This window comes from Chrysemys picta, chromosome 24 (assembly GCF_011386835.1).
Source record: "Chrysemys picta bellii isolate R12L10 chromosome 24, ASM1138683v2, whole genome shotgun sequence".
Classification (NCBI taxonomy): Eukaryota; Metazoa; Chordata; order Testudines; family Emydidae; genus Chrysemys; species Chrysemys picta.
Genome location: NC_088814.1, coordinates 1,110,568 through 1,134,085, shown reverse-complemented (window position 1 = coordinate 1,134,085; position 23,518 = coordinate 1,110,568). Strand labels below are relative to the sequence as shown.

General features: G+C 62.3%; 1 protein-coding gene across 2 annotated transcripts; it reads right to left on the bottom strand.

The window, feature by feature from the left end:
- Positions 1 to 7,526: 7,526 nt before the first annotated feature.
- CCR10 (C-C motif chemokine receptor 10) lies at positions 7,527 to 18,413 on the bottom strand. 2 transcript variants are annotated; one of them, XM_042844030.2, is made up of 2 exons: positions 11,969 to 13,057; positions 7,527 to 8,803 (listed from the first exon to the last, which is right to left on the bottom strand). In XM_042844030.2, the coding sequence occupies exons 1-2, from the start codon at positions 12,506 to 12,508 to the stop codon at positions 7,730 to 7,732; spliced, it is 1,614 nt and encodes a 537-aa protein (XP_042699964.2). In that variant the 5' UTR covers positions 12,509 to 13,057; the 3' UTR covers positions 7,527 to 7,729. The 2 variants fall into 2 exon arrangements, 1 of the variants encoding a protein (XP_042699964.2); XR_010594809.1 differs by lacking the exon at positions 11,969 to 13,057 and adding an exon at positions 17,436 to 18,413 and having other exon boundaries at positions 8,685 to 8,803.
- Between the last annotated feature and the right edge of the window lie 5,105 nt (positions 18,414 to 23,518).

The window sequence follows — 23,518 nt, the reverse complement described above, 5'->3', positions numbered from 1 at the left end:
AGGTGGCACCGACACTGCTCCAGCCCCACTTGGCAGCATCATGCCGTGCAGAGGGGAAATGCCCCCTTGGGAAGCTGGGACCCTTCCAAGTGCCCCCCAGGCAAGCGGGGCACAGCGTAGGGTGGCCTGTGTGTGCCAGCCGGGTGGCCGAGCCAACAGATGTCCCTGCGGGCAAGTGGGAAGTTCTGCCTAAGGGACTGAGGGATCCAGGAAGTGAAACTAGCAAAAAGTCCCTCTCAGCCTCCATCTGGGAGGGGGGTTTCCATGGTGACAGTGATGGCAGTGGGGGGATTCCCCCCAGGGAAACACATGACCAGGGTCCTGCTGGGAATTTCCCACCCCGCTGGTTGGAGGAGGTGGTGACCAGAGAGTTTAGGCTGCAGGGCTGGGAACCCGCCACCAGCATCACAAAGGAGGGGGTGGTTGAGGCCATGGTGACTTTGTGGGGTGGGTGTGGGACTGAGACCATGCTGGGTCCATCTGCCCCGAACGCTCTGGAAGTGGAGACCACAGCTGGTCTATCCCTCCCATGAGGCTGTGGCATTCCCGCCGCCCCCCCCCCCCCCAGCCCTGAGGGGTGTTTGCCAATATCCCAGGTGCTGTCCACAAGCCAACGGAGCAGCGCGGTGCTGTGTCAAGTGTCTGGGTGTGATCTGGGTCCCCCTCTGCCCGTGGCAGCTGCCCTGCCGGGCAGGAGAAATGCTGCCCCTACCCTGGTGAAACCAGGAATCCTCACAGATTTGGACAATGGCAGAAATTCGCCCCAGGAACCAATTCCCAGCACAGGAAACTGAGCCATGAGCTCACTTCCGCTGCTCCAGGGGTGGCACTGTCAGCGTGGTGTCACTCCCGTTGGGCGGTCCCGTGCCCAGCCCCAGTGTCAGGGAGAGGGTGCAGCAGGTATGGGTGCCCGCGGTGCATCTCACAGAAGCATGGTGTGACGTCTGACCATCTGCCACTGAAAGGGGGCACTGGGGCTCCGCTAGCCCCGTGTCACCATTATTGTAAGGCGTTTGCAGAGTAACCGAACAGCCGGGCTAGTGCGCTCCCAAAGGGGCGGGAGGGCATGAAACTAGTCACCTCCGGTGTGGGAGTCCCCCCCATGCTGCCATCCAGGGAGAGACCCTGGGCTCCTGTGACGAACTGGGACTGTTCTTGCTGGGGTGTGTGAATGCTGACAGGGGAGTGTGACTAGGATGGTCTGCATCGGGGGATGGGAGCCGGCCCAAGGGAACATACCTGAGCTTGTAACATGAGAACCCAGGAGGGGGTTGGAGGTCAGATGACTCCGGGGCCCGGGAAACTGAACAAAGGCTGTGGGAGGGGTCGCTGAAGGCAGAGTGCGGGAAGCAGGCTGGAGAGATGGCTGGGAGGCAGAGATGGCTCTGACCCCCCAAGGGGGTGGGCTGGCATGCCCTGGGACCCCAAGCTGGACCTAACTGAGGGGGGCCCTGTTGTCTGTGCCTGCAAGACCTGTCTTGGACTGTATTCCTGTCATCCAAATAAACCTTCTGCTTTACTGGCTGGCTGAGAGTCATGGTGAATCGCAGGAAGCCGGGGGTGCAGGGCCCTGAGTTCCCCAATACTCCGTGACAACTGGTGGCAGCGGTGGGATCTACTGCACCCCGTGGACGGCGCTTCCTGCAGTAAGTGACTGGGGAGCAGTAAAACGAAGGGGGATGGACGGGAACCAGGCCTGCTGAAGAGTGGGAGAGAGACGGTTATTACCCCTGGGAGTGTGTGACCAGCGAGAAGGACTTTTTGCAGTAACAGGGTCCCCCGGGGGGATCGCAGCGAGTGGTCCCAGGGGCGGAGGAGTCTGCAGCTCGACCCTGGCGGAGAGGCGGTGCCCTCGAGAAGGGCTGGCACACTAGGGGGCCCCCTGGGAACTGTGGGGAGCTGTGAGCACACAGGCCGGTGAGTGGCCAGCAGGAAGATGTATGCCAAGCGGCTTAAGAGCGACCTGGTGGAGCTGTGCAAGCAGAGGCGGCTGCGCATTGGGAGGCTCACCAAAGAACAGCTCATTGCCCAGCTGGAGGCGGAAGATCGCGCGAATGAACTGATCCCTGTGTCTCAGGGAAGCAGCCTGGCAAATGCAGCGCAGGCACCAGTGTCTGTCCCAGCTGGGAGTGGTCAGCCCGCTGCTGAGGGCTTCCCGAGACCCCTCCTTCCTATGCCTAGGGGAAGGGTGGGGAGGAGCCCAGCAAATACCGAAGGCGCCGTGACCCCCCCGGCCAGCAGGGGGTCCCCCCGGCGAAGCTCGCCGGCCAGCAGAGGATCCTCCCGGCGACGTTCGGCATCCGGGGAGCGGAATTGGCTGGAATGGGAGAAAGAGCTAAAACTGAGGGAGCTGGAGGATCGTGAACAACAGAGACAGCATGAACGGGAGGAGAATGAGAGACAGCATCAGCGTGAACGGGAGGAGAAAGAGAGACAGCATCAGCGTGAAGAGAGACAGAGACAGCATGAACGGGAGGAGAATGAGAGACAGCATCAGCGTGAACGGGAGGAGAAAGAGAGACAGAGACAGGAGAATGAGAGACAGCGTCAGCATGACCTGGAACTGGCGAGATTGAAGGGCAGCGAACCCCCGGCTGCGGTAACTGAGGGGGGACCCAGGACTGCACGGGGCTTTGATAAGTGCATCATGGCCCCATACAAGGAGGGGGAGGACATGGATGACTTCCTGGAGGCCTTTGAGACGGCCTGCGAGCTGCACCGGGTGGATCCCGCGGACAGACTCCGGGTCCTTACCCCCTTACTGGACCCCAAATCCGTGGCATTGTACCGCCAACTGGGAGAGGCAGAGAAAGGGGACTACGAACTATTCAAAAAGGCCCTGCTACGAGAGTTTGGGCTGACTCCTGAGATGTACCGGGAAAGGTTCCGGAGTCAGGATAAAACCCCTGAGATCTCATATCTGCAACTAGCCGCCCGCATGGAAAGATACGCCAGCAAGTGGGCTGGTGGGGCCCAGACGAAGGAGGACCTGATTAAACTGCTGGTACTGGAGCAACTGTATGAGCGGTGCCCATCCGACCTGAGGCTGTGGTTGGTGGACAGAAAGCCAGAGAACCCGCGACACGCCGGGCAGCTGGCTGATGAGTTTGTAAAGAGCTGGTCAGGGGGTGGCAGGGAGGAGCCCCAAAGGAACAGGCCCGCCGCGATGCAGAGAGAGAGTCACCCTGGGACCTCCCAAAGGGGGAATATGGGGAATCCCCTCCCACGGGGAATGCCCAGCGTCAGGGACAACCGACCGGCTCGAGGGGACCCACGGGACCTGAGCTGCTATTACTGCGGCCGAAGAGGCCACGTTCGGGCCCAGTGCCCCAAGCTCAAGGACAGACTGAGCAGACCGAACCCGCACCGGGTTAACTTGGTAGAGGCCCAGACGGACGAGGGGCAGGCTTCTAACGCAAGAGGGGCTGGCAGCTTATCAACTGCTCAAGAGAGAGAAGGGCCCCAGGCCAGCTTCTCTGGGGGGCCAGATGCTCCGGATTCAAAGTTCTCCGTTTACAGGGTTGGCGCGGGGCTGTCCCTGCGGAGCGAGTGCCTTGTTCCCCTGGAGGTGGATGGGAAGAAAGTTTATGGATACTGGGACACGGGCGCAGAGGTGACACTGGCCCGGCCCGAGGTGGTGGCCCCAGATCGGGTGGTGCCCAACACCTTCCTGACCCTGACCGGGGTGGGCGGGACCCCATTCAAGGTTCCCGTAGCGAGGGTACACCTGAAATGGGGGGCCAAGGAGGGCCCCAAGGACGTGGGAGTGCACCACCATTTGCCCACTGAGGTGTTGATGGGGGGGGACCTAGAGGACTGGCCAAGCAGCCCCCAGACCGCCTTAGTTGTGACCCGCAGTCAGAGCCGGCGAGGGGCACTGCGCCCTGGCCTTGGGGGGGGTGCCTTGCCTGAGGCGCAGGACCCTAACCTGGTGGGGAGGGAACGCCCAGGGACACGGCGCAGGGAGGCTGCAGCTTCGGACCCAGCGGGCGAGAAAGAGCAGGTGGCCATCCCTGTCCCAGCTGCTGAGTTCCAGGCCGAGTTACAGAGAGATCCCTCCTTGCGGAAGATAAGGGACCTGGCCGACCTCAATGCGGTACAGACCATGGGACGAGGTGGCCGGAAAAGGTTCCTGTGGGAGAAGGGGTTCCTGTACCGAGAATGGGCTCCCCCAGGGAAAATGGAGTCAGGGGGGATCAGGAGGCAGCTGGTGGTACCCCAGAAGTATCGCCGCCAGCTGCTGTGCCGGGCCCATGACATTCCCCTCTCAGGGCACCAGGGAACCTGGCGTACCCAGCAGAGGCTGCTACGGAGCTTTTACTGGCCTGGGGTCTTTGTTACTGTCCGACAGTACTGCGGATCCTGTGACCCCTGTCAGAGGGGGAGGAAGGCCTGGGACAAGGGGAAAAGAGCTTTAGGACCCTTGCCCAGCATAAAGGATCCTTTCCAGAGGGTGGCCAAGGTTAAAAGGGCGGCTCTAAACCAAGAGAGCCCAAAGCACAGACCTCCAGACTGGAGCGCTGGGAGAAGACCACAGCCCAGTTGGAACCCCAGAGGTATGGGGGTGGGGAAAGGGCACAGGCCGCATAAACCTTCCCACATGCGAACTGCGAGTGCCATCAAGCACCCCCGACCTAAGGGGGGGCGTGGAACGGAAGGGGCCTGGTGTAATTCTCACCAAGGAACTGGAGGGATGCGGGGGCATCCATGGGAACGGGGGTAGGTTCGAACTTCCCCGGGTCACTGGCTAAAGTGACCCTGCTCAGTTCGGTCTCGAAGGGGGGAGAGATGTGACGAACTGGGACTGTTCTTGCTGGGGTGTGTGAATGCTGACAGGGGAGTGTGACTAGGATGGTCTGCATCGGGGGATGGGAGCCGGCCCAAGGGAACATACCTGAGCTTGTAACATGAGAACCCAGGAGGGGGTTGGAGGTCAGATGACTCCGGGGCCCGGGAAACTGAACAAAGGCTGTGGGAGGGGTCGCTGAAGGCAGAGTGCGGGAAGCAGGCTGGAGAGATGGCTGGGAGGCAGAGATGGCTCTGACCCCCCAAGGGGGTGGGCTGGCATGCCCTGGGACCCCAAGCTGGACCTAACTGAGGGGGGCCCTGTTGTCTGTGCCTGCAAGACCTGTCTTGGACTGTATTCCTGTCATCCAAATAAACCTTCTGCTTTACTGGCTGGCTGAGAGTCATGGTGAATCGCAGGAAGCCGGGGGTGCAGGGCCCTGAGTTCCCCAATACTCCGTGACAGCTCCCAACCTGGCTGCCTCAGAGCCTAGGACTGCCGGGAGACTGGGACGGTTGGGCCCTTCTCCCCAGGGACCCGGGGTGGGGGTGGGCCTTGCACCAAGATTAGACGCTCTGCCAGCCTGGCGGGTTGTCAGGGCGAGTCCCGACGTGCAGGGACTACAGCTGAGCTGTGACTCCCAGACACAGCGTCCTGTGCGGCCACCAGCCAGGGCTGCTCCTCTCTCCATCCCCGGTGTGGGTAGCCAGGGATCAAGGGCAGACGAGACCACCCTGCCACTGCCCCCCAATGCCTACTGCTCAGCCCTGGGGGATGGGGCCAGAGGAGACAAATGGGAGCAGGCTGGCACCAGCCGGGGGGGGGCCTGGACTCCCCTGACCCCGCAAGATGCTCGGCATGTTACTGACTCACCTGTCTGGGCCCCTAACCACAGGGTGCGGGAAGGGACTGGGCTGAAGAGTTTGGTTCTGCTGCCCCCTGCAGGGCGCCCCGGCCAGAGGTTCAGAGACATTCACCCCAGTGGCAAGCCCCACGTGGGCCTGGCCATGCCCCCCAGGCTCCTCCTGACCCCCAGCCCGCTGCTCTCCTGCCAGCGCCACCCTCACTTTCGACCGAGCGTTGGCCCCGCCGGCCCCGGGGCAGGGGAGCACCTGACAAGCTCGTTGAGTGTCTGCCGCCACCCGGGGCCACGAGGGGTCAGCGCGATCAAAGGGGGCGAAGTGACACAGAACCGATGCCCCAACTCTGCCCCCAGGACCTGGGGCAGAGACAAGGGAGGCTCCCAGTAGGTTAGCCAGGTCCTGGAAAGGAACGATGAGACCACCCCAAACCCCTCTGAGAGCCGCTAAGCAGCCCCCCTGCCCAGCCAGCTGCCCCATCCCACCAGCTGGCCAGCCACGCCCCCCCAGCCAGCCAGCTGCCCCCCCAGCCAGCCACGCCCCCCCAGCCAGCCATGCTGCCCCCCCCGCCAGCCAGCTGCCCCCCCAGCCAGCCATGCTGCCCCCCCAGCCAGCCATGCTGCCCCCCCAGCCAGCCACGCCCCCCAGCCAGCCATGCTGCCCCCCCAGCCAGCCATGCTGCCCCCCCAGCCAGCCACGCCCCCCCAGCCAGCCATGCTGCCCCCCCAGCCAGCCACGCCCCCCCAGCCAGCCAGCTGCCCCCCCAGCCAGCCATGCTGCCCCCCCAGCCAGCCATGCTGCCCCCCCAGCCAGCCATGCTGGCTGTCTGGTCTGCTGGGTTGTACAGGTACAAACACAAGCCAGAGTCTTCTGGCCAGCTGCATGCTGCACTCAGCACCTCCAGTCTGCGGAACTGCTCTGCCAGTCACACGTCACCCCACACCTTTCCGCCCAGCTGGGCTTCACAGGCTCCTTTTCCTTTCTCCCTCTGCCCGGCCTGGCCCCAGTGGGTCACTCCCTGCTCCTTCCCCAGCAGCTGCTCCCAGCCCGCCCCAGCTGGAGTCACGTCTTCTGCACGCCCCAGGCCCCTGCTGACGCCCCTAGTATCTCTCAGGCCCAGGGCCTTCCCTTCTCTGTCCCAGAGGAGAGGAGAGGCCAGGACAGGGCAGGGCACATGGGAGCCAGCGGGGTCCCAGGGAGACTGAGAACCGGCTCCCTTTAAAGGGCCAGTCACCCCAACACCGCAGCTGGGTGGCTGGAGCAGGGGAGGTAACGAACGAATAACAATCGCACACAGGTGCCCAGGGCAAGTTTTACTGATTTGCAGGGGAAGAAGACGAGAAAGCCGGATTATTTTTCCACTTCCCTAGATAGTGCCGGGTGTTACACAGACACCCCCCCGCCCCATGCCGGGCGTTACACAGACCCTCCAGTGTGCTGGTCGTTACACAACCCCTCCCCCCGTGCCGGGCGTTAAACAGACCCTCCAGTGTGCCAGGCGTTACACTACCCTCCCCCCGTGCCGGGCGTTGCACAGACCCTCCAGTGTGCCAGGCGTTACACTACCCTCCCCCCGTGCTGGGCGTTACACAGACCCTCCAGTGTGCTGGGCGTTAGACAAACACCCACCCCCAGTGTGGTGGGCATCACACACCCACACCCACCAGGGTGCCGGGCGTTACACAGACCCCTCCCCCAGTGTGCTGGACATTAAACAGACATCCCCCCCCCCAGTGTGCTGGGTGTTAGACAGCCCCCTCCCCCCAGTGTGCTGGGCATTACACAAATACCCCCCCGAGTGCCGGATATTACACGGACCCCCCCCAATGTGCTGGATGTTACACAGACACCCCCACCCACCCACCCCCAGTGTGGTGGGCGTTAGACAGCTCCCTCCTCCCATGTGCTGGGCATTATACAGACCGGCCAGTGAACACTGCCCCTGGAGTGGCCAGAGGAGGGTGCCCTAACATGACACTGCCTCCTCCCATGAGCCTGCCCCAGCAGCCCCCTGCCAGCCGGGGAGGGCAGCCCTGGCCTCCTGGCTGGCAGGGCGAGGGCTGAGCCCGGTCAGCGCCGCCTCCTACACCATGTCCAGGCAGGTGGAGAGTGGTGCCCGACACCTGGGGCTGGGGCGCTGCCCATCCTGTGCCCGGCCCACGCAGCCAACATCGCTGGCCAGGAGCCGCAGCTCCTTCCGGAAGCGCACGCCCACGAAGGCGTAGAGCACGGGGTTAAGGCAGCAGCGGGCAAAGGCCAGGCCGCTGGTCACCACCAGAGCCAGGTCCTTGCGGCGGCTCTGGGCGCAGCTCATCTCCCGGCTGCCCAGGATGTCGGCCGTGTTCAGCAGCACCACCAGGCTGTGGGGCAGCTGGAAGGCCACGAAGACAAGCACCAGGGCCAGGATGACGCGTAGGGCCTTGTGCCGCTGGAAGCTGCGGGCAGCCAGCAGGATGCGGGCCATGGCCATGTAGCAGGAGGCCATGACCAGGAAGGGCAGCACGAAGCCCAGGATGACCTGGGCCAGGTTGGTGGCTCCCTTGGCTGGCTTGGAAACGCCGGCAGGGAAGAGCATCCTGCAGAGCTGGCGTTCCTGGTGACCCTCGGCCCGGCTGTACACGAACTGGGGCAGTGCCAGCAGGGTGGAGAGCAGCCAGGCCAGCCCGGCGGCGAGCCAGCCGTAGCAGCGGGCCCGGGGGCGCAGGTGGTAGGCAGCGGGCGCCCGGACGATGGCCATGTAGCGGTCCACGCTGATGCAGGTCAGGAAGAGGAAGCCGCTGTAGAAGTTGAGGGCGTAGAAGCCCTGCAGGATCCGGCAGGCGTCGGTGCCCAGCAGCCAGCCCTGCAGCGCGCCCGCCACGGCAAAGGGCAGCGTCAGCAACAGCAGCAGGTCGGCCATGGCCAGGTGCAGCAGGCAGACATCGGTCACGGAGTGGGCCTGGCGGTAGCGGGCGTGGGTGAGCAGCACCAGCCCGTTCCCCGCCACGCCCAGCGCTGACAGCAGCAGGTAGACAACCGGCTGGTAGGTGCGGGCAAAGCTCTGCACAGACCCCTTCTCACACAGCTCGGGCAGGGAGCTGACCCCTTCCGGGTACTGCCCATCCTCGTAGTAGTAGTCGGTGGTGACCGGGGGCTCGGCCGCCCAGGGGCTGAAAGTCTGTGAGGGCAGAACATCATCGTTATCATTAGCAAGGAGCTTCGCTGCACAACGACACAACACGGCACCACACAGCTACAGCACACAGCAACACAACACAGCACCACACAGCAACACAACCACAGCACAGCTACACAGCACTACACAACAACACAGCACGGCACTGCACAGCTACAGCACACAGCAACACACAGCTACAGCACACTGCAACACAACACAGCACCACACAGCAACACAACCACAGCACAGCTACACAGCACAACAACACAGCACGGCACCGCACAGCTACAGCACACAGCAGCACAACATAGCACAGCTACACAGCACTGCACAACAACACAGCACAGCAGTGCAGTTACACCACACAGCAACACAACACAGCACCGCACAGCTACAGTACACAGCAACACAACACAGCACCGCACAACAACACAGCACAGCATGCAGTTACACCACACAACAACACAACATGGCACTGCACAGCTACAGCACACAACAACACAACGCAGCACCACAGTTACACCACACAGCAACACAACATAGCTACACAGCAACACAACACCGCAGCTACACAACACAGCATTGCAACAAGATATTAACACAACACAGCAGTGCAATACAGCACAGTATATGAACACTGCACAGCACCGCACAGCAACACAGGAACACCACACAGCTACAGAGCAACACAACACAGCACCCCACAGCACAGCTACCCAGCAACACAATCCAGCACAACACTGCAACATTGCACTGCACCACAACACCTCATAGCAACACAACACCGCATAGCACCACACAGTCCAGCACAACTCCATACAACAGGTAGCAGCACCGCACAGCAACTCACAACGCTGCATAGCAATGGGATCGATGCTGGGTTACTCAGCCAGCCCTGCAGCCTAGCCCGGGACCCTTGCCCCCAGGGACATGCTGTGCATCAAGGGGTGGCGGAGGGGAGGTCGCTCCCTGGAGCAGTTTGCTGCCAGGCTGGGCAGCTGGAAGGGTCCCGTGCCAGTCTGGTGCTGCCCCATTGCCCCGCCTCGCACAGACCCCTCTGAGGTCAGACAGAAGCTCGGTCTCTGCAGCCCACTCAGCCCTGGTCCTCTGCTGAGGCTGCCAGCGAGGGGGGCTGGCTGGTGCCCGCTGGGTTGGTGGGTTTGTGTGATGTGGGCATCTGTTCTGCTAGGAGTAGGCTGAGCCCAGGGGCCCCGACCGGCTGGGAGACGGAACGCCCAGACAACTCGGTGCCTCGGGACGGGCCCTGCCACGCCAAGAGCCGCTGGATTCAGTGACTGAGTTTGTGTCTCACACCCAGCTCTGATCAGCGGGGGCGATTTCCGGGCTGCCAGTTGTGAGAGCTGCTGTGTCACTCCCTGGGCTGGGGACTTGTGCCGAGGGCTGCCAGGTGGGGAGAGGGCCAGGCTGGCATGATGCCCTGCAGGCAGGGGGAGCGGCAGCCCTGTCTTTGATTCCTGGAAGCCTGGCAGCATGGGCACCTGGAGGGCACCCCCAGCGCTGGGCTGCGACTCGAGGCCCTGAACAGCTCGAGGCATTTCACTGACGAACAACGAAAGTGTCAGTGACCAGAGTGCGAGACGGGAGCGTCATGGAGGGGACGGGTGTTCAGTACCCAGAACTGGAGCTGCCTGGAGTTCGTCACCCAGAACCTGTGTTCAGCACCCAGAACCGGAGCTCAGCACCCAGAACCGGAGCTGCTTGGAGCTCAGCACCCAGAACCGGAGCTCAGCACCCAGAACCGAAACTGCCTGGAGCTCAGCACCTAGAAACAGAGCTGCCTGGAGCTCAGCACCCAGAACCAGAGCTCAGCACTCAGAACCGGAGCTCGGCACCCAGAACTGAAACTACCTGGAGCTCAGCACCTAGAACCAGAGCTGCCTGGAGCTCAGCACCCAGAACCATAGCTCAGCATCCAGAACTGGAACTGCCTGATGCTTGGCACCCAGAACCAGAGCTCGGCACCAAGAATCGGAGCTCGGCACCCAGAACCGGAGCTCGGCACCCAGAACCAGAGCTGCCCAGAGCTCAGCATTCAGGCCTGGAGTTGCGGTCACTGACCCATGCTGGGGGCACTGCCAGAGCCTGAGCCCCTGTAGATCAGGTGCCTATGGGGTGAGGTGGGGGTGAGTCATGTCAGGCCCCACAGACGGGCACTGGGCCCCCACACAGTGATGCTGCGCTGAGCAGCAGGTGGCCCCCTGCCTGGGGCGGGGCGGGGGAGGTGTCCATGGGCCTGGACGCACAGACGGACACACACCGGCACTCAGACATGGGGAACGTGCTGTCCTTCGCAGGGGGATTTCCCCCTTTGTGGCTGCCTGAGTTGCTAGTAAAGATGTTTGGGGGAAGAAACGTGTAAAACCCACTGAGCTTCTCTGGCCCCCGGGCTGATCAGATGTCCTCTGGGATGCCCCCGGACGCCTGGGGCCAGCCCTGCCTGGAGACCCCGCTCTGGTCCCTTGTGGCTCAGTCCGCGGCGCCAGAGCCCAGCTGGGGTCAATGGGCAAACTGGGTGCTGCTGACGCCGGGAAACTGCCGCAGCTACACCAGCAATTAGGCCCTGGCCCGCAGTTTCCTTCTGACTGGGCTGTGCACTGAGCCCTAGGGGGTTGCACCCCCCGCGGCTTGGCCTGGCTTCCCTTCTCCTGCCTCACAGCAGCCCTGGGGCCCTGCGCTGCGGGCGGCTGCTCATGGTGTCTTGGGGCCGGACTGAGCCCAAGAACTGCCCAGGGACTGTGATTTCTCAGCGGCTCCACGCTGGCCTTTTCCAAGCGCCCGGGCCCTGGGACCCCAGGGTGGGGCTTTGCCCGGCCTTTGCCAGGGACATGGGACCCACAGCGTCAGTTCCTGGTGGGCTGGGCAGACAGCAGCTTTCCTGCAGACCCCGCTTTGGAGCTCTGTGTGGGTGCAGGGGTCAGCAGAATTGGGGCCCCGACATCCCTTTCTGCTCCCAGCCCCCAGGCTCTGGGCGTGGAACCCATCCCAGCCTGCATGGGCCAGAGGATCCCAGGTGGGCCCCCGTGGGACCTGGTGCTCACGACTCAAACCCACGGTCGGAAAAACCAATCAGAAAAAACGGTTTTACATGAAAACAAGCAAGCGGTGTCCCCTCCCCTGCCCCGGAAAGCCCCCGCAGCCCCTCACCTGGTTTGGGGGAGGCATCTCTGTCATTGTGAAGCTGCAACAAGCGTCCTGCTTCTTCGAGACTCTGCCGTGGCCACCCCCCGAGCGCGACGCAGCCTGTGGTTTGACCACGTGTCCTACCTGATACTGAGAGCTTCTCTGAGAATCCAAGACCTGCCCCCACGGGACCTGAACGCCCGAGGTGACCCCAGGGCTGGGCATACCCTGTGTCGGCGACAGGAGGCATCCAGCCAACACCCTGAGCACTGACGCCCGATTGAACAGAGCACGGTTCCTCGTGCACCCGTGTGCCTTGGGGTCCGTGGCACAGTGGGGGCCCCAGCCATGGGGATGTAAGTCGCAGAGCGCTAGAGCTGCCAGCGAATTGAATGGAACCCCCTGGTGCCCGCGTGGGCTGGGGCCCAGGGAGTGAGTCTGGGTCAGCCCCAGAGCCCTGGGCGTGTGGTGCCAGCTGTCCCGCTGGCCCCTGGTCAGGGCGTGGGGAGACAGGCCCGGAAACGAGCCACTCACGAATTGGGGCCCATTTATTGGGATTAACATGTCTGGAGTCCCCCGAGGAGCCCACACGATGGCAGGGCTCCTGGAGGCTACCGTAATGTACCTAATAACCTACAGCACCCAGCACAATGGGTCCCAGGGCTCCTGGGTGCTACCGTAATGCACCTAATAAGGTACAGTGCCCAGCCACGGTGAGGTCCGGGGCCATGACAGGGCCCCTGTATCACAGATAACACTAATTGTGCCAGACCCTTGGCTGCTGTGAATCAATGTAGCTGAATGAATGGAACGAGGCCAACTTCCACCAGCGGGGCACTGGCCCCATTGACACCAGTGCGGCTCTGGCCCCACTGACACCAGTGGGGATATGCCGGTTGACACCAGTGGGGCTCTGGCCATGTGACAAGGACTCCCCCTCCATAAGGAGCCAGGACAGTCTCTCTCTCAGGACTCAGCTTCACACAGGAAACAGTCTGTTCTTGGAACAAGGGGCAGCCGCTGTCATCATAACCCCCGCGGCTCCCCTGGGGGCTCCCTGGAGGCCGAGCCCTTCTGGCCCAGCAGGGCGTCACCCCAGACGGCCCGGCTCCAATACACTGGGGGGGGGGGATTTATAACTTGACCCCCACAACAATTCTTAAGCTTTTTATTACCCTTCAGATTAGGGCTCGGCGGGGGAGGGGGAGGGCAACTGCTTTTCTCTCCATGTCAGCAGCAAATCGATTCCAGTTGTTAATAGGCTTTCTGCCTTTTGCAGTTATAATCCCACAATCCCTCCTTTCTCCGAGGCTCGAGTCATCTTTGCAATGGCTTATCCCTGCTTTGCCTTTCAGACCCCCACACCCCAACTGCCAACACCTGCCCACCAGCCAGCCTGGGCTGCACAGGAACAGGGTGGTGCCCCTTTAACGTTGGTGAGCCTTCTACTGGTGCTCACCGTGTTCTGGGTTTCAGAAGCCGCTCGACCCCCATCAGAGCAGCCGTGTGTGCACGTAGCCAGGCCTGGCATGTTGTACCTAGCCAGTACACATGGTCTCTGGGCCCCACCATGCCTGTGGGGTTCCTTGCTCTGAACTTTGTTGTGCAAGGGACAAAAGACACAACAGCCCAAACGTCCTGCTTGGCTTTCGACCTGGGCTGGGGCTCTTACTCCAGGGAGCAGCGCAGCACCCAGGCCTGGGACAGACGCAGCATTTCACTGTGCTGCTGCTCTGGGCTTTGACTCCCCCTCTGCACTAGTGCGAAGAAAGGGGCAGCTGCCACACCCTGGCAAGCTGGCAGCAAGGGGCTGTGAGTAGGGGGCAGCGCCTGGCAGGGGTAGCGACCCCTCCTCACTAGGGGGCAATGCAAAGTAGCCAGTAGGGGTGGGGTGGGGGGGTCAGCCCAGCTTCTGCTTGGACCAGCACACAGTGGCTGTCATTCACGGCCCCCCATGGCCATAGGTACGGGAAGTAGGGGTGCGGGGGGTGCTGCAGCACCTCCAGGTTTTATGCAGGGCCGCTCCCCAGCTGCTGGCTCCGTGCATAAAACCTGGGGGTGTTTCCTGTGCCTATGCCCAGCTCCCGGCCCTCTGCCTGCACTCCACTCTCCAACCCCTCATCTCACCTGGGACTCGGGTCCTGGCCCCCGGCTCCACCCCTGCTCCCCGGCCTCCGCTCTCGGGGCCCACCCTAATCCCGGCCCTCTGCCTGCACTCCACTCTCCAACCCCTCATCTCACCTGGGGCTCAGGTCCTGGCCCCCGGCTCCACCCCTGCTCCCCGGCCTCCGCTCTCGGGGCCCATCCCACTCCCGGCCCTCTGCCTGCACTCCACTCTCCAACCCCTCATCTCACCTGGGGCTCGGGTCCTGGCCCCCGGCTCCACCCCTGCTCCCCGGCCTCCGCTCTCGGGGCCCATCCCACTCCCGGCCCTCTGCCTGCACTCCACTCTCCAACCCCTCATCTCACCTGGGACTCGGGTCCTGGCCCCCGGCTCCACCCCTGCTCCCCGGCCTCCGCTCTCGGGGCCCATCCCACTCCCGGCCCTCTGCCTGCACTCCACTCTGCAACCCCTCATCTCACCTGGGGCTCGGGTCCTGGCCCCCGGCTCCACCCCCGCTCCCCGGCCTCCGCTCTCGGGGCCCATCCCACTCCCGGCCCTCTGCCTGCACTCCACTCTCCAACCCCTCATCTCACCTGGGGCTCGGGTCCTGATCCCCGGCTCCACCCCTGCTCCCCGGCCTCCGCTCTCGGAGCCCACCCCACTCCCGGCCCCGCGCCTGGGGCGCTGCTCCTGGGGTCCCGTCTGCTGGCCCCTGCCCGGGCCTCCGCTCCTGGCCCCACGCCCACCCCCAGCTGTGGCCTTGGCCCCCTTACCCCTGTCCGGGTCCCCCCTCCAGGAGACACAGCCCTGCTCCCAGCCTTAGGGCAGGGGGTGGGACGGGGGAAGAGGTCTGGCTCAGCACCCCCACTACTAAAGATGTTCCAGCGCCACTGCCCATGGCAGCCACACCCGCAAGGCCCCATGCTGGGCTGGGGACTCCTGCCCAGAGGGGTGCCAATTTTGGTTGGATAGATTCCTGGAGATTTCATCACAACATAATCTTTAATGAAAGATTAATCTTTAATTCCTGGAGACTCCAGGCCAATCCTGGAGGGTTGGCAACCCTACACCGCCCCCGCGCCCCATAGACATCATGACAGAGTGGGGCTGCAGGCAGAGGGGGAGGGGGGCTGTGCCCACTAGATCAAGATGGGACGGGGGAGATGAAGCAAGGGGAGCTGGGGGACGATGCGGGCTGGATACCAGCTGCAGAGATGGGGTCAGAGGGGAACGGGCTTCACAGCCACCTTGTTGCTTCCCTCTTGTGCCCCTGTCGGGGCGAGAGCTGCCTCAGTGCCAGGCTGGGGCGGGTGGTTTGGGGGCCCCCTCCTGCCGCTCAGGCAGGGGCCTGGCCAGGTGGCTCCAGCCCCCGCAGAACCCAGCCCACAAGCCAAGAGCTGCTCCGCTTCTGAGTAACTAATGGTGTCCCTGCCGCGGGCCCGCTGCACCTGGGATTCTCTGTTCTCTCTTTCGCCCTCCGACCAGGCCCTGACAACAGGAAACAGCCACGTCGCCCACTGCCGAGCAGGGCCCAGACATCCTCCCAGGCCCGGCCCTGTCTGGCTCCTGGCCCCCGCCTGCCCCTGGGGTGCAGGGATGAGCTCCCTTCAGCCGGGCTGGGCTCCCTGGAGCTCCCCCTAAATCCAGTGAGACACCAGCTCCATGGATGTCGGGGAGCCCCCAGCCCTCTGCCCAGGAGGGCAGCCAATCGGGGCTGCCATCTCTGACCCTGGCTAGTGGGCTCTGCAGGTTCGGAGCCCTCGCTCAGAGGCCACGCTGGTCCTGCGGCTCCGGAGCCCTGGCCTCACAGACATCCCTGAGCGGCAGCCGCTGGGGCCGAGGCCAGGGCCAGGGCCAGCGTGAGGGGGGCTGGCGGCATGGCCAGAGCCCTCCTGCAAAGAGACCAGAGACCTCAGCCCAGAGCAGAGCAGGGCTCCGCTGGACCGCGACTGGAGGCTGCTCTGAAGGCCAGGGTGCAGACGGGAGAATATCAGGGAGGCAGCGACAGAGCTCATGGCAGGGCCTGGGGGGGGGGGCACAAGGAGTGGGGGCATGAGGGGTATTTGTGACTGACAATCAGCCCTCGAATCCCCCAGGTGAATGCACTCAGCTTGGCCTGAGTCCAGAGCTGTTCCCCCACCCTGCACTGCCCTCTCTCACAGTACTGACCCAGGGAGCTGGCCTGAGCCCCTCATCAGTTGGGTGCTGGGTCCCTGAGAGCTGGGGTCCCCTTGCACTGTGCCCCGCAGCCAGGGGCCGAGGGAAAGCCAGAGTGACAGTGCTAAGCAGCAGGGCCCAAGGGTGCTGAGGAGGCCAAGGTGGGGTCCTGAGCCCTGGCAGGAAGTGGAGGGGGCTGGGGATCTCATGTAGGCCACGCAGCCCACTTGCTCCAGCCCCCGCACTCAGGGAGCACAGCGGACAATGGCTGTTTGGGAGCAGACAGGCTAAATCCCATGTCTTTTTTGCACCATGGAGAGAGACAGGCAACTCCTGACCCCCAAGGCTTAATCTGCTTGTTGATTACAAGCCACAGCCACATCTGTCACGGCGCCTGCTTTGCAAAGGTTGTGGTCACTGTTATCCTGCCGTCGCTCCCCACTCTGCTCTCCCCCAAGCGCCCTGCTGGGACCCGGGCTCACGGCCACGCGGCGCCAGGCTCTTGCTTGTGGTGTCCCTGGAAACACCCAGATTGTTGGAGGCGGGAGCCGCTGGTAGGGTGACCAGACAGGAAGTGTGAAAAATGGGGACAGGGGGTGGGGGGTAATAGGCTTCTATATAAGAAAAAGCCTCGAATATCGGGACTGTCCCTATAAAACCGGGATGTCTGGTCACCCTAGCCGCTGGCATGGGCTGCCACCCTCGTCCGCAGCTGCGGACTGCCCACCCCTCGAACCCCTGCAGAGTCCCCGCGGCACAGGGCTGTGGCCCGCCAGCTGGGCCGAGAGGGTGGGTGTGTGGGGAGCCTGCCCAGCCAAGCCTGCGTGCCCCCAGGGCAAGTTAGCATTGCAAGGGTTCATTTGTGTGGCCTCTCCCCGGCATAAGGCCTGCAGGGGCCTGACAGAGACTCCTGGAGCAGCCCCCGTCCTGTCCTCTGCTCTCTGAAGAGGGCTTTCCTGCTCCATCTGCCCCCCGCATCCCGATTCCCTCAGGCCCTGGGGGAGGGAGGGGGCGGTCGCTCTGCGCCGGAACAAAAGCCCAACTCAGCCTGTGACACAACATTGCAAAGCTGGAGCCCAAGAGACTGGGACCGGGGGGGGGGCTGTGGGGAACATCCCAGGGGCTGTGAGGTTCTAGAGATGGGAGGGAATCACCGCTCTGCGTGGTGACCAGCTCCGGACGTTGTTTATCGGGGAGGTGGGGGGGTGTCACTCAGCTTCACCACCATACCTGCCAGCCGTGTCCTGAGACCCCAGGCACCGCTGAGCTTCATCGTCCTGGTCCTGGCGACACCCTGGCCAGAGCGGGCCAGGCAGAAGGTAACTACGCTACCGCCACCGGATGTCAGACTCGGGGTCCTGCTGTCAGCCCCCTTGGGCCATTTTCCGTTGTTCTCCGCTCTCCTGACCCTCTCTCTGTCTCAGGCTAATGCGAGTCTGGCTGAGCCGGCCCAGACAACTGCATCTTTTGCAACAGAGCCATGAACCTGCGCCCAGAGGCAGCTAAAAGCAATACCATAAGCAGCCCAACGTGGATACGAGTTTGCCAGGTCTCGGCGTGGCTGGTCAGACCATGGGCTGGGCCTGTGTTTCTCCAGCGCTGAGGTTAAGTGAGAGTCAACACCAGAGACAGAAGCTGCATTTTCTCTCGTAGCTGTTCGTTTTCTCCCCTTTCCTGTGCGTTTGTCTTGTTTTGTAGGGAACAAGCTCCCAGAACCCCCCTCAGCTCCCTCTGTCCCTTTTCCCCCAAGGGGCAGCTATCACCGTCTTTAACAGCATCCAAAAGACTGGCAGACGGTGGGGGCTTTGCCTCGTACAACCTCTCTACCGTTCCAGGGGGAGAATGCGGGAGCTGGTTAGAACAAACCCCTCACTTAACGCTGCACATTTCAAGTGTCTGGCTTGGTTTCCGTAACCGTAACACGAGGTTAGAAGGTGGCTCACGGGGGTCCTTCTAGTGGGAACCACCCCCCAGCGATGGCTCTCACAAGCCCTGTTCAGGATCGCACCGGGGACTCATGAAGCCATACACCAGGCTGCTGGTCACAGGGCGAGTGCTGTGCAGTGTGGGCCCCCCCAGAGGCCGGGCAGCCCTGGCTGGGAATGTGGGAAACATCTCACCCCTGCACTCTTCCCACCACGGCGTCTGACACAGCCCCGCTGCCTTGCACTCAGAGGCTCTCTGAGGCCCCTTTGAATCTGGCGGCCCCCCAAGCCGGCCTGGAGCCCTGGCAGCGGCTGATCGGCTGAGAGCCCTGCCCATTGTGCTGCGTACTCTGTCCCCGGGGTGGGGCTGATGCTACAGCTAGGCCCTGTGTTACTCCGAGGCCCTGCCACTGAGAAAGGGGGCGCGTGGGAGCCGAAGGTAGGGTGACCAGACATCTCGGGACCATCCTGATTTGTAGCTGTTTGTCCCGCGTCCCGACCGATCTCTGGTTGGGACGCAATTTGTCCCGATATTTTTTTTTTTTGCCTCCCCCCGTGTCCCGATATTTTCTTCCTCTCATCTGGTCACCCTGGCCGAAGGGCAGTTCTCTGCCCAAACGAGCCGGCAGTCCCCTTGGCCCCTGGCTGACGCCGCAATGCAGGAGCCCAGGAGGGAGCGCGTGGTGTGTGCGTCTCCTCTGCTCCGGGACAGGCTGTGCTGAACTGGGCACGACATGACGGCCAGTCTCAGCCAACAGCAATTGAAAGTGTGGCCCACGGCAGGCCCAGAGCTGAGCCCATCACCACCACTTGGAGAGGAGCCCAGGGCAGAGCCCACCGAACCCGGAATGGGGGCTGATCGAGAGCTAGGGCTGGGCAGGCTGTCCTCACATCAGCCAAACCCTTTGCTTGCCCCCAGCAGCTTCCAAGCCAGGTGTGACGTTATGAGTGTAATATAATATGTCATTGGAAGGTGACAGGGCCAGAAAGAGTTAATTAACTCAGACTGACCTGACCCAGGGGTGAACCTTAAGGACTGGCTAGGAAGATGGGAAAATGAACAGAGCTTTGAAATGTAAGTCTGCATTGGTAGAGGTAAAAGGGGAGACGTTTGCTCAGGGCTTGTGATGAAAGCAAACAAGTCTTGTCTATTGTGATGGTTTTAATTCAAAGATCAAAAAAAGGAATATTAACATTTATAATGATACTTGAGGGAAATAGTATTATTGTCTCCATGTCTCTTTGAAGGTTGTGGTAACCTGTATCTGAACTGTTTAATGGATAAATTACCCTGTGCTAATTGCCAGGATGTTTGGAAGGAGAGCTAGGCCTGTTGTTTTCTCAGGCCGAAAGGCTGCTGGAAATGTATAAGAACCCTGGGACACGAGCCTGCTTCATCTCAGATCTGCTTTGGGTTTCAAGAGGGGGAAACCTTAAGCCACAAGGATTGAGATCCCCAGTCACTGACTGGAGCCACCCTGAATATGGACATTGGACTATAACCTCTGGACTATTTCTAAAAGGACTTTTGGCAACTACAAGCTCACCTCTGCTATGCATCTGGACCTCGAGAACTGAATTCAAGTCTGTCTGTATATTGATCTTTGAACCAACTCTCTCTCTTTTCTTTTTTAATAAATTTTAGCTCAGTTAATAAGAATTGGCTATGTGTGTATTTTGGGTAAGATCTAAGTTATAATTGGACCTGGGTGTGTGGCTGATCCTTTGGGGTTGGAAGAACCTTTTCTTTTATATGATGAGAGAAGATTTTCAGTAATCAGCATCATATCTGACAGGTGTGTCTGGACGGAGGCCTGAGGCCGGGCACTTTAAGGGAACTGCGTTGTTTGGACTCTGAGTAACCAGTGACGTTCTACAGAGGCTGTTTTGGGCTGGTTGGTAAATCTAAGTACTGGAATAACCACCAGCTTTTGGGGTTTGTCTGCCCTGTTCTGTTTGCAGTTCACCCTAATTGAGTGACCTCAGCGGGCTCCCACGGGCAGCACCGTCACACCAGGATCCCAGCACGCTGGGCAAATGCCTACTGTGACGGGGTAGGGAGCAGGGTGGATTGACCTGGGAATGTCGTCTAGTTTTACTGGGACTGTCTGCATTGAGGATGGGAGAGCAGGGGGTGACTTTATTTGAGGGACGATACCTGTGCCTGTAACCTGATCCAGGAAGGGGGGTGGGGCCAGGTGACACCTTTGCCCGGGAAACTGGACAATGGGAGAGGAGGAGCCGGGGGGGAGGGGAGTGAGTCAGCTGGAGGGGGTTTTTCAGTTTTGGGTTGGCTGGGAAGAGGCAGGGAACCCCAAGTCTGGGGTCTAAGCTCCTTGCCCCCAGAGGGACCTGGCTGGGGGGTCCTGGTTGTACCTACACATTCTGCTTGGGACTGTGTTCCTGTCATCTAATAAACCTTCTGTTTTACTGGCTGGCTGAGAGTCATGGTGAATCGCAGGAAGTGGGGGGTGCAGGGCCCTGACTCCCCCACACTCCGTGACACCTACCCAGGGATGGCAGCAGGCACAGTGCCCCCTTTCACTAGGGCAGTGCATACTGCATGGCTCCCCTCCCCCAGCCTCCATGGGGTGGGGAGTGGCCTGCGCAGAGACAGACAGAGGGGGGCTGCCCCAGCCCCGTGGGAAGGATCAAGGTCATGGGGTGCTGAGGGTTTGGTTTCCGGGTCAGTCACTATTTAGGGCTTGTCTGTCGGGCAGCGCCAGGGCCCACTCAGTGTAGCCAGCACCAGTGCCATTGGCCTGTGAGTGGGGCGGTGTCACACCCACCCCCTCGGCATCAGGGTCCAGATAGGGCTGACCTTACCCTATTCTCAGCTCCTTGCAATGCTCAGTTCACCCATTACGCTGAACCAGTCACTGTGCTTCCCCTTGCAACCCCCTGGCCCCCCATGTCCCTTGGGTCTGATGCTGATCACTGCTGAGCGACAGGGCTGCCCCAGGCCCCTCTCGTCCATGGGGCTTGGCAATGTGCCAGTTCTGCTTCAGGCATGAATAGCCAGCGCCCTCGCCGGATGCTGTGCCCGGCTCGGCCACACACGCCCGCTCCATAGCTCACAACGTTGCTCCCTGCACAAACTCTCCCACCCTGGTTCTTCTCCAGCCTCCTTTGTGTCCCCCCCCCCACACACACACACTGTGTTGCTAACAAAGCCAGAAAGGAGAGTGGCTTGGAAGAGTTTCCTGCTGTGTGGTCGCCAGCCCAGCCCTGGCTGTTCCCTCGTGCTGCGGAACCAGCAGAGGGTGCACGAGATCATCAGGTGTTGTTCAGCTGCCAGCCGGACATAACAACGGGCAATATCCGGGGGGGTTAGTTTCCCCAGGCAGTGCAGATTATGCAGCGCAAACCTGGGGGTTTCTGCCCAGACTGTGCTCCAGACAGGACTCAGCTGCATTCCCGGCCAGTGGGTTGTTTCCCCCCGTGTGCATCCTGTGCCCAGTCCCTGCTGTGTGCATCAGGCAGTGTGGAGGTGCTGACTGGCCCCGTGCCCCTCCCTGGCGAAGGAGGAAATGACCCTGTGTGTAGTACGGAGGGGGTCTCTGGTCAGCCCTGTCTGAGCCGGCAGGCGGGACCCCGGGCCAGGGGGGCAGCACAGGAAGGAGCGTGCTCGGCCCTGCTGCTTGTGTTTCTCACTCTCCCGTGGCCCTGCGATAGGCACCGACCTGCCCCAGCCATGCCAAGGGCACCTCTGCCCCAGCATCAAGCCTGCGAGGGCCCCACCGCTTCACCCACCCTCCCGGCATTGGCATCCTGCCAATGCCCACCCCAGCAATGGGCAGCACCAAGACCCAGAGCTGGGGTGGGGAGCAACAGAGGGTGTCACCCTGGGGGAGGGGAGAGGAGGGAGTCTTCACTGTGGGGGAGGAAACCCAGACGTCTGCATGGCGTGGGCCACATCTCAACCCCCAGCCATGATCTCATGGACCTCCCCTCTCCTCCTGTTTCCTGTGCCCAGACCCCTCCCCTCCAGCTGCATGGACCCCCCCCTTCCATTCACCATGCCCAGCCCCCCTCCAGACCATGGACCCCCCATTCCCTGTTCCATCACCCGAATTAGACACATTTGCAAGGGGGAGGCCCAGCCCTGTGGGACCCCCATGCCGGGACCCTCTGCCTCAGCAGGGAAGTGTCTGAGTCCTCCCCTCCGTGACTAGCACTGGGGGGGGGGCAGCCAGAAGTGGGGGGAGGGGCCCTCAAGGAGTGGATACCTGCGGGGGGGGGGGCTCAGCCCCTCTTTACCCTGAGCCGCAGTTTTCAGGCACGTTGTTGTGCCCCCCGACCCTGTCCAGACAAGACTCCTCTGAATCAGGCACACTCCCCCTGCCCCCCCAGCTACCCCCCCATTGGGTCCAGACGGCCCCAGAGCTCACGCTGGGGACCTCGGGAAGCAGCCCCCAGAGCCACGAACAAGGTGCCCTGTGTTTGGCCTCGTCTCCAGCCCAGCCCCAGCAGGGGCGCGCAGGCAGCACCCCATGGGGAGGTGCAGTGCAGGGGCAGGGGAGCTGCTAGGAAGAAGCCCACTGGCTCCTTGGAGCCCAAATGTTCAGGGGGGAGGAGCCATCTGGGGCCAAGCTCGAGTCCAGCAAAGGGGCTGGGCACCCGCCTCCCCAAAATCCAGCCCTTGGGGGTCGCACTGGGCACCCCAAATAACTGACCTTCTGAAAACATGTTCAGCTGCACAGAAGTGGGAGCTCCCCATCCCCTTCTGCACCCCATCCCCTGCTCTGTGCCCCCCATCCCCTGCTCTGCGTCCCCATCCCCTGCTCTGCGCCCCCCATCCCCTTGTGCATCCCCCATCCCCTACTCTGTGCCCCCATCCTCTGCTCTGTGCCCCCACCCCCTTCTGCACCCCCATCTCCTGCTCTGTGCCCCCATCCCCTTGTACATCCCCAATCCTCTGCTCTGTGCCCCCCATCCCCTGCTCTGTGCCCCCCATCCCCTTGTACACCCCCATCCTCTGCTTTGTGCCCCCATCCCCTTGTACACCCCCATCCTCTGCTCTGTGCCCCCATCCTATGCTCTGTGCCCCCCATCCCCTTGTACATCCCCCATCCCCTGCTCTGTGTCCCCATCCCCTGCTCTGTGCCCTCATCCTCTGCTCTGCACCCCATCCCCTTGTGCATCCCCAGTTCTGTGTCCCCATCCCCTCCTGCACCCCCACCCTCTGCTGTGCCCCGATCCCCTTCTGCACCCCCATCCTCTGCTCTGCGCCCCCATCCCCTTATGCATCCCCTGCTCTGCATCCCCCATCCCCTGCTCTGCGCCCCCCATAACTTTGTGCGCCCCCATCCCCTTGCTCTGCGCCCCCATGCCCGGCTCCCCGCCCGTCCCGCTGGAGACGCTGCCGGGGGCAGGGGGGAGCGGAGC

Coding starts and splice junctions, on each gene's coding strand:
- CCR10 (XM_042844030.2), bottom strand. CDS start 12,508: ATGTTAATCCCAATAAATGGGCCCCAATTCGTGAGTGGCTCGTTTCCG. Junction 8,804..11,968: donor AGATGCCTCCCCCAAACCAG/GTGAGGGGCTGC, acceptor CTGCCCTCACAG/ACTTTCAGCCCCTGGGCGGC.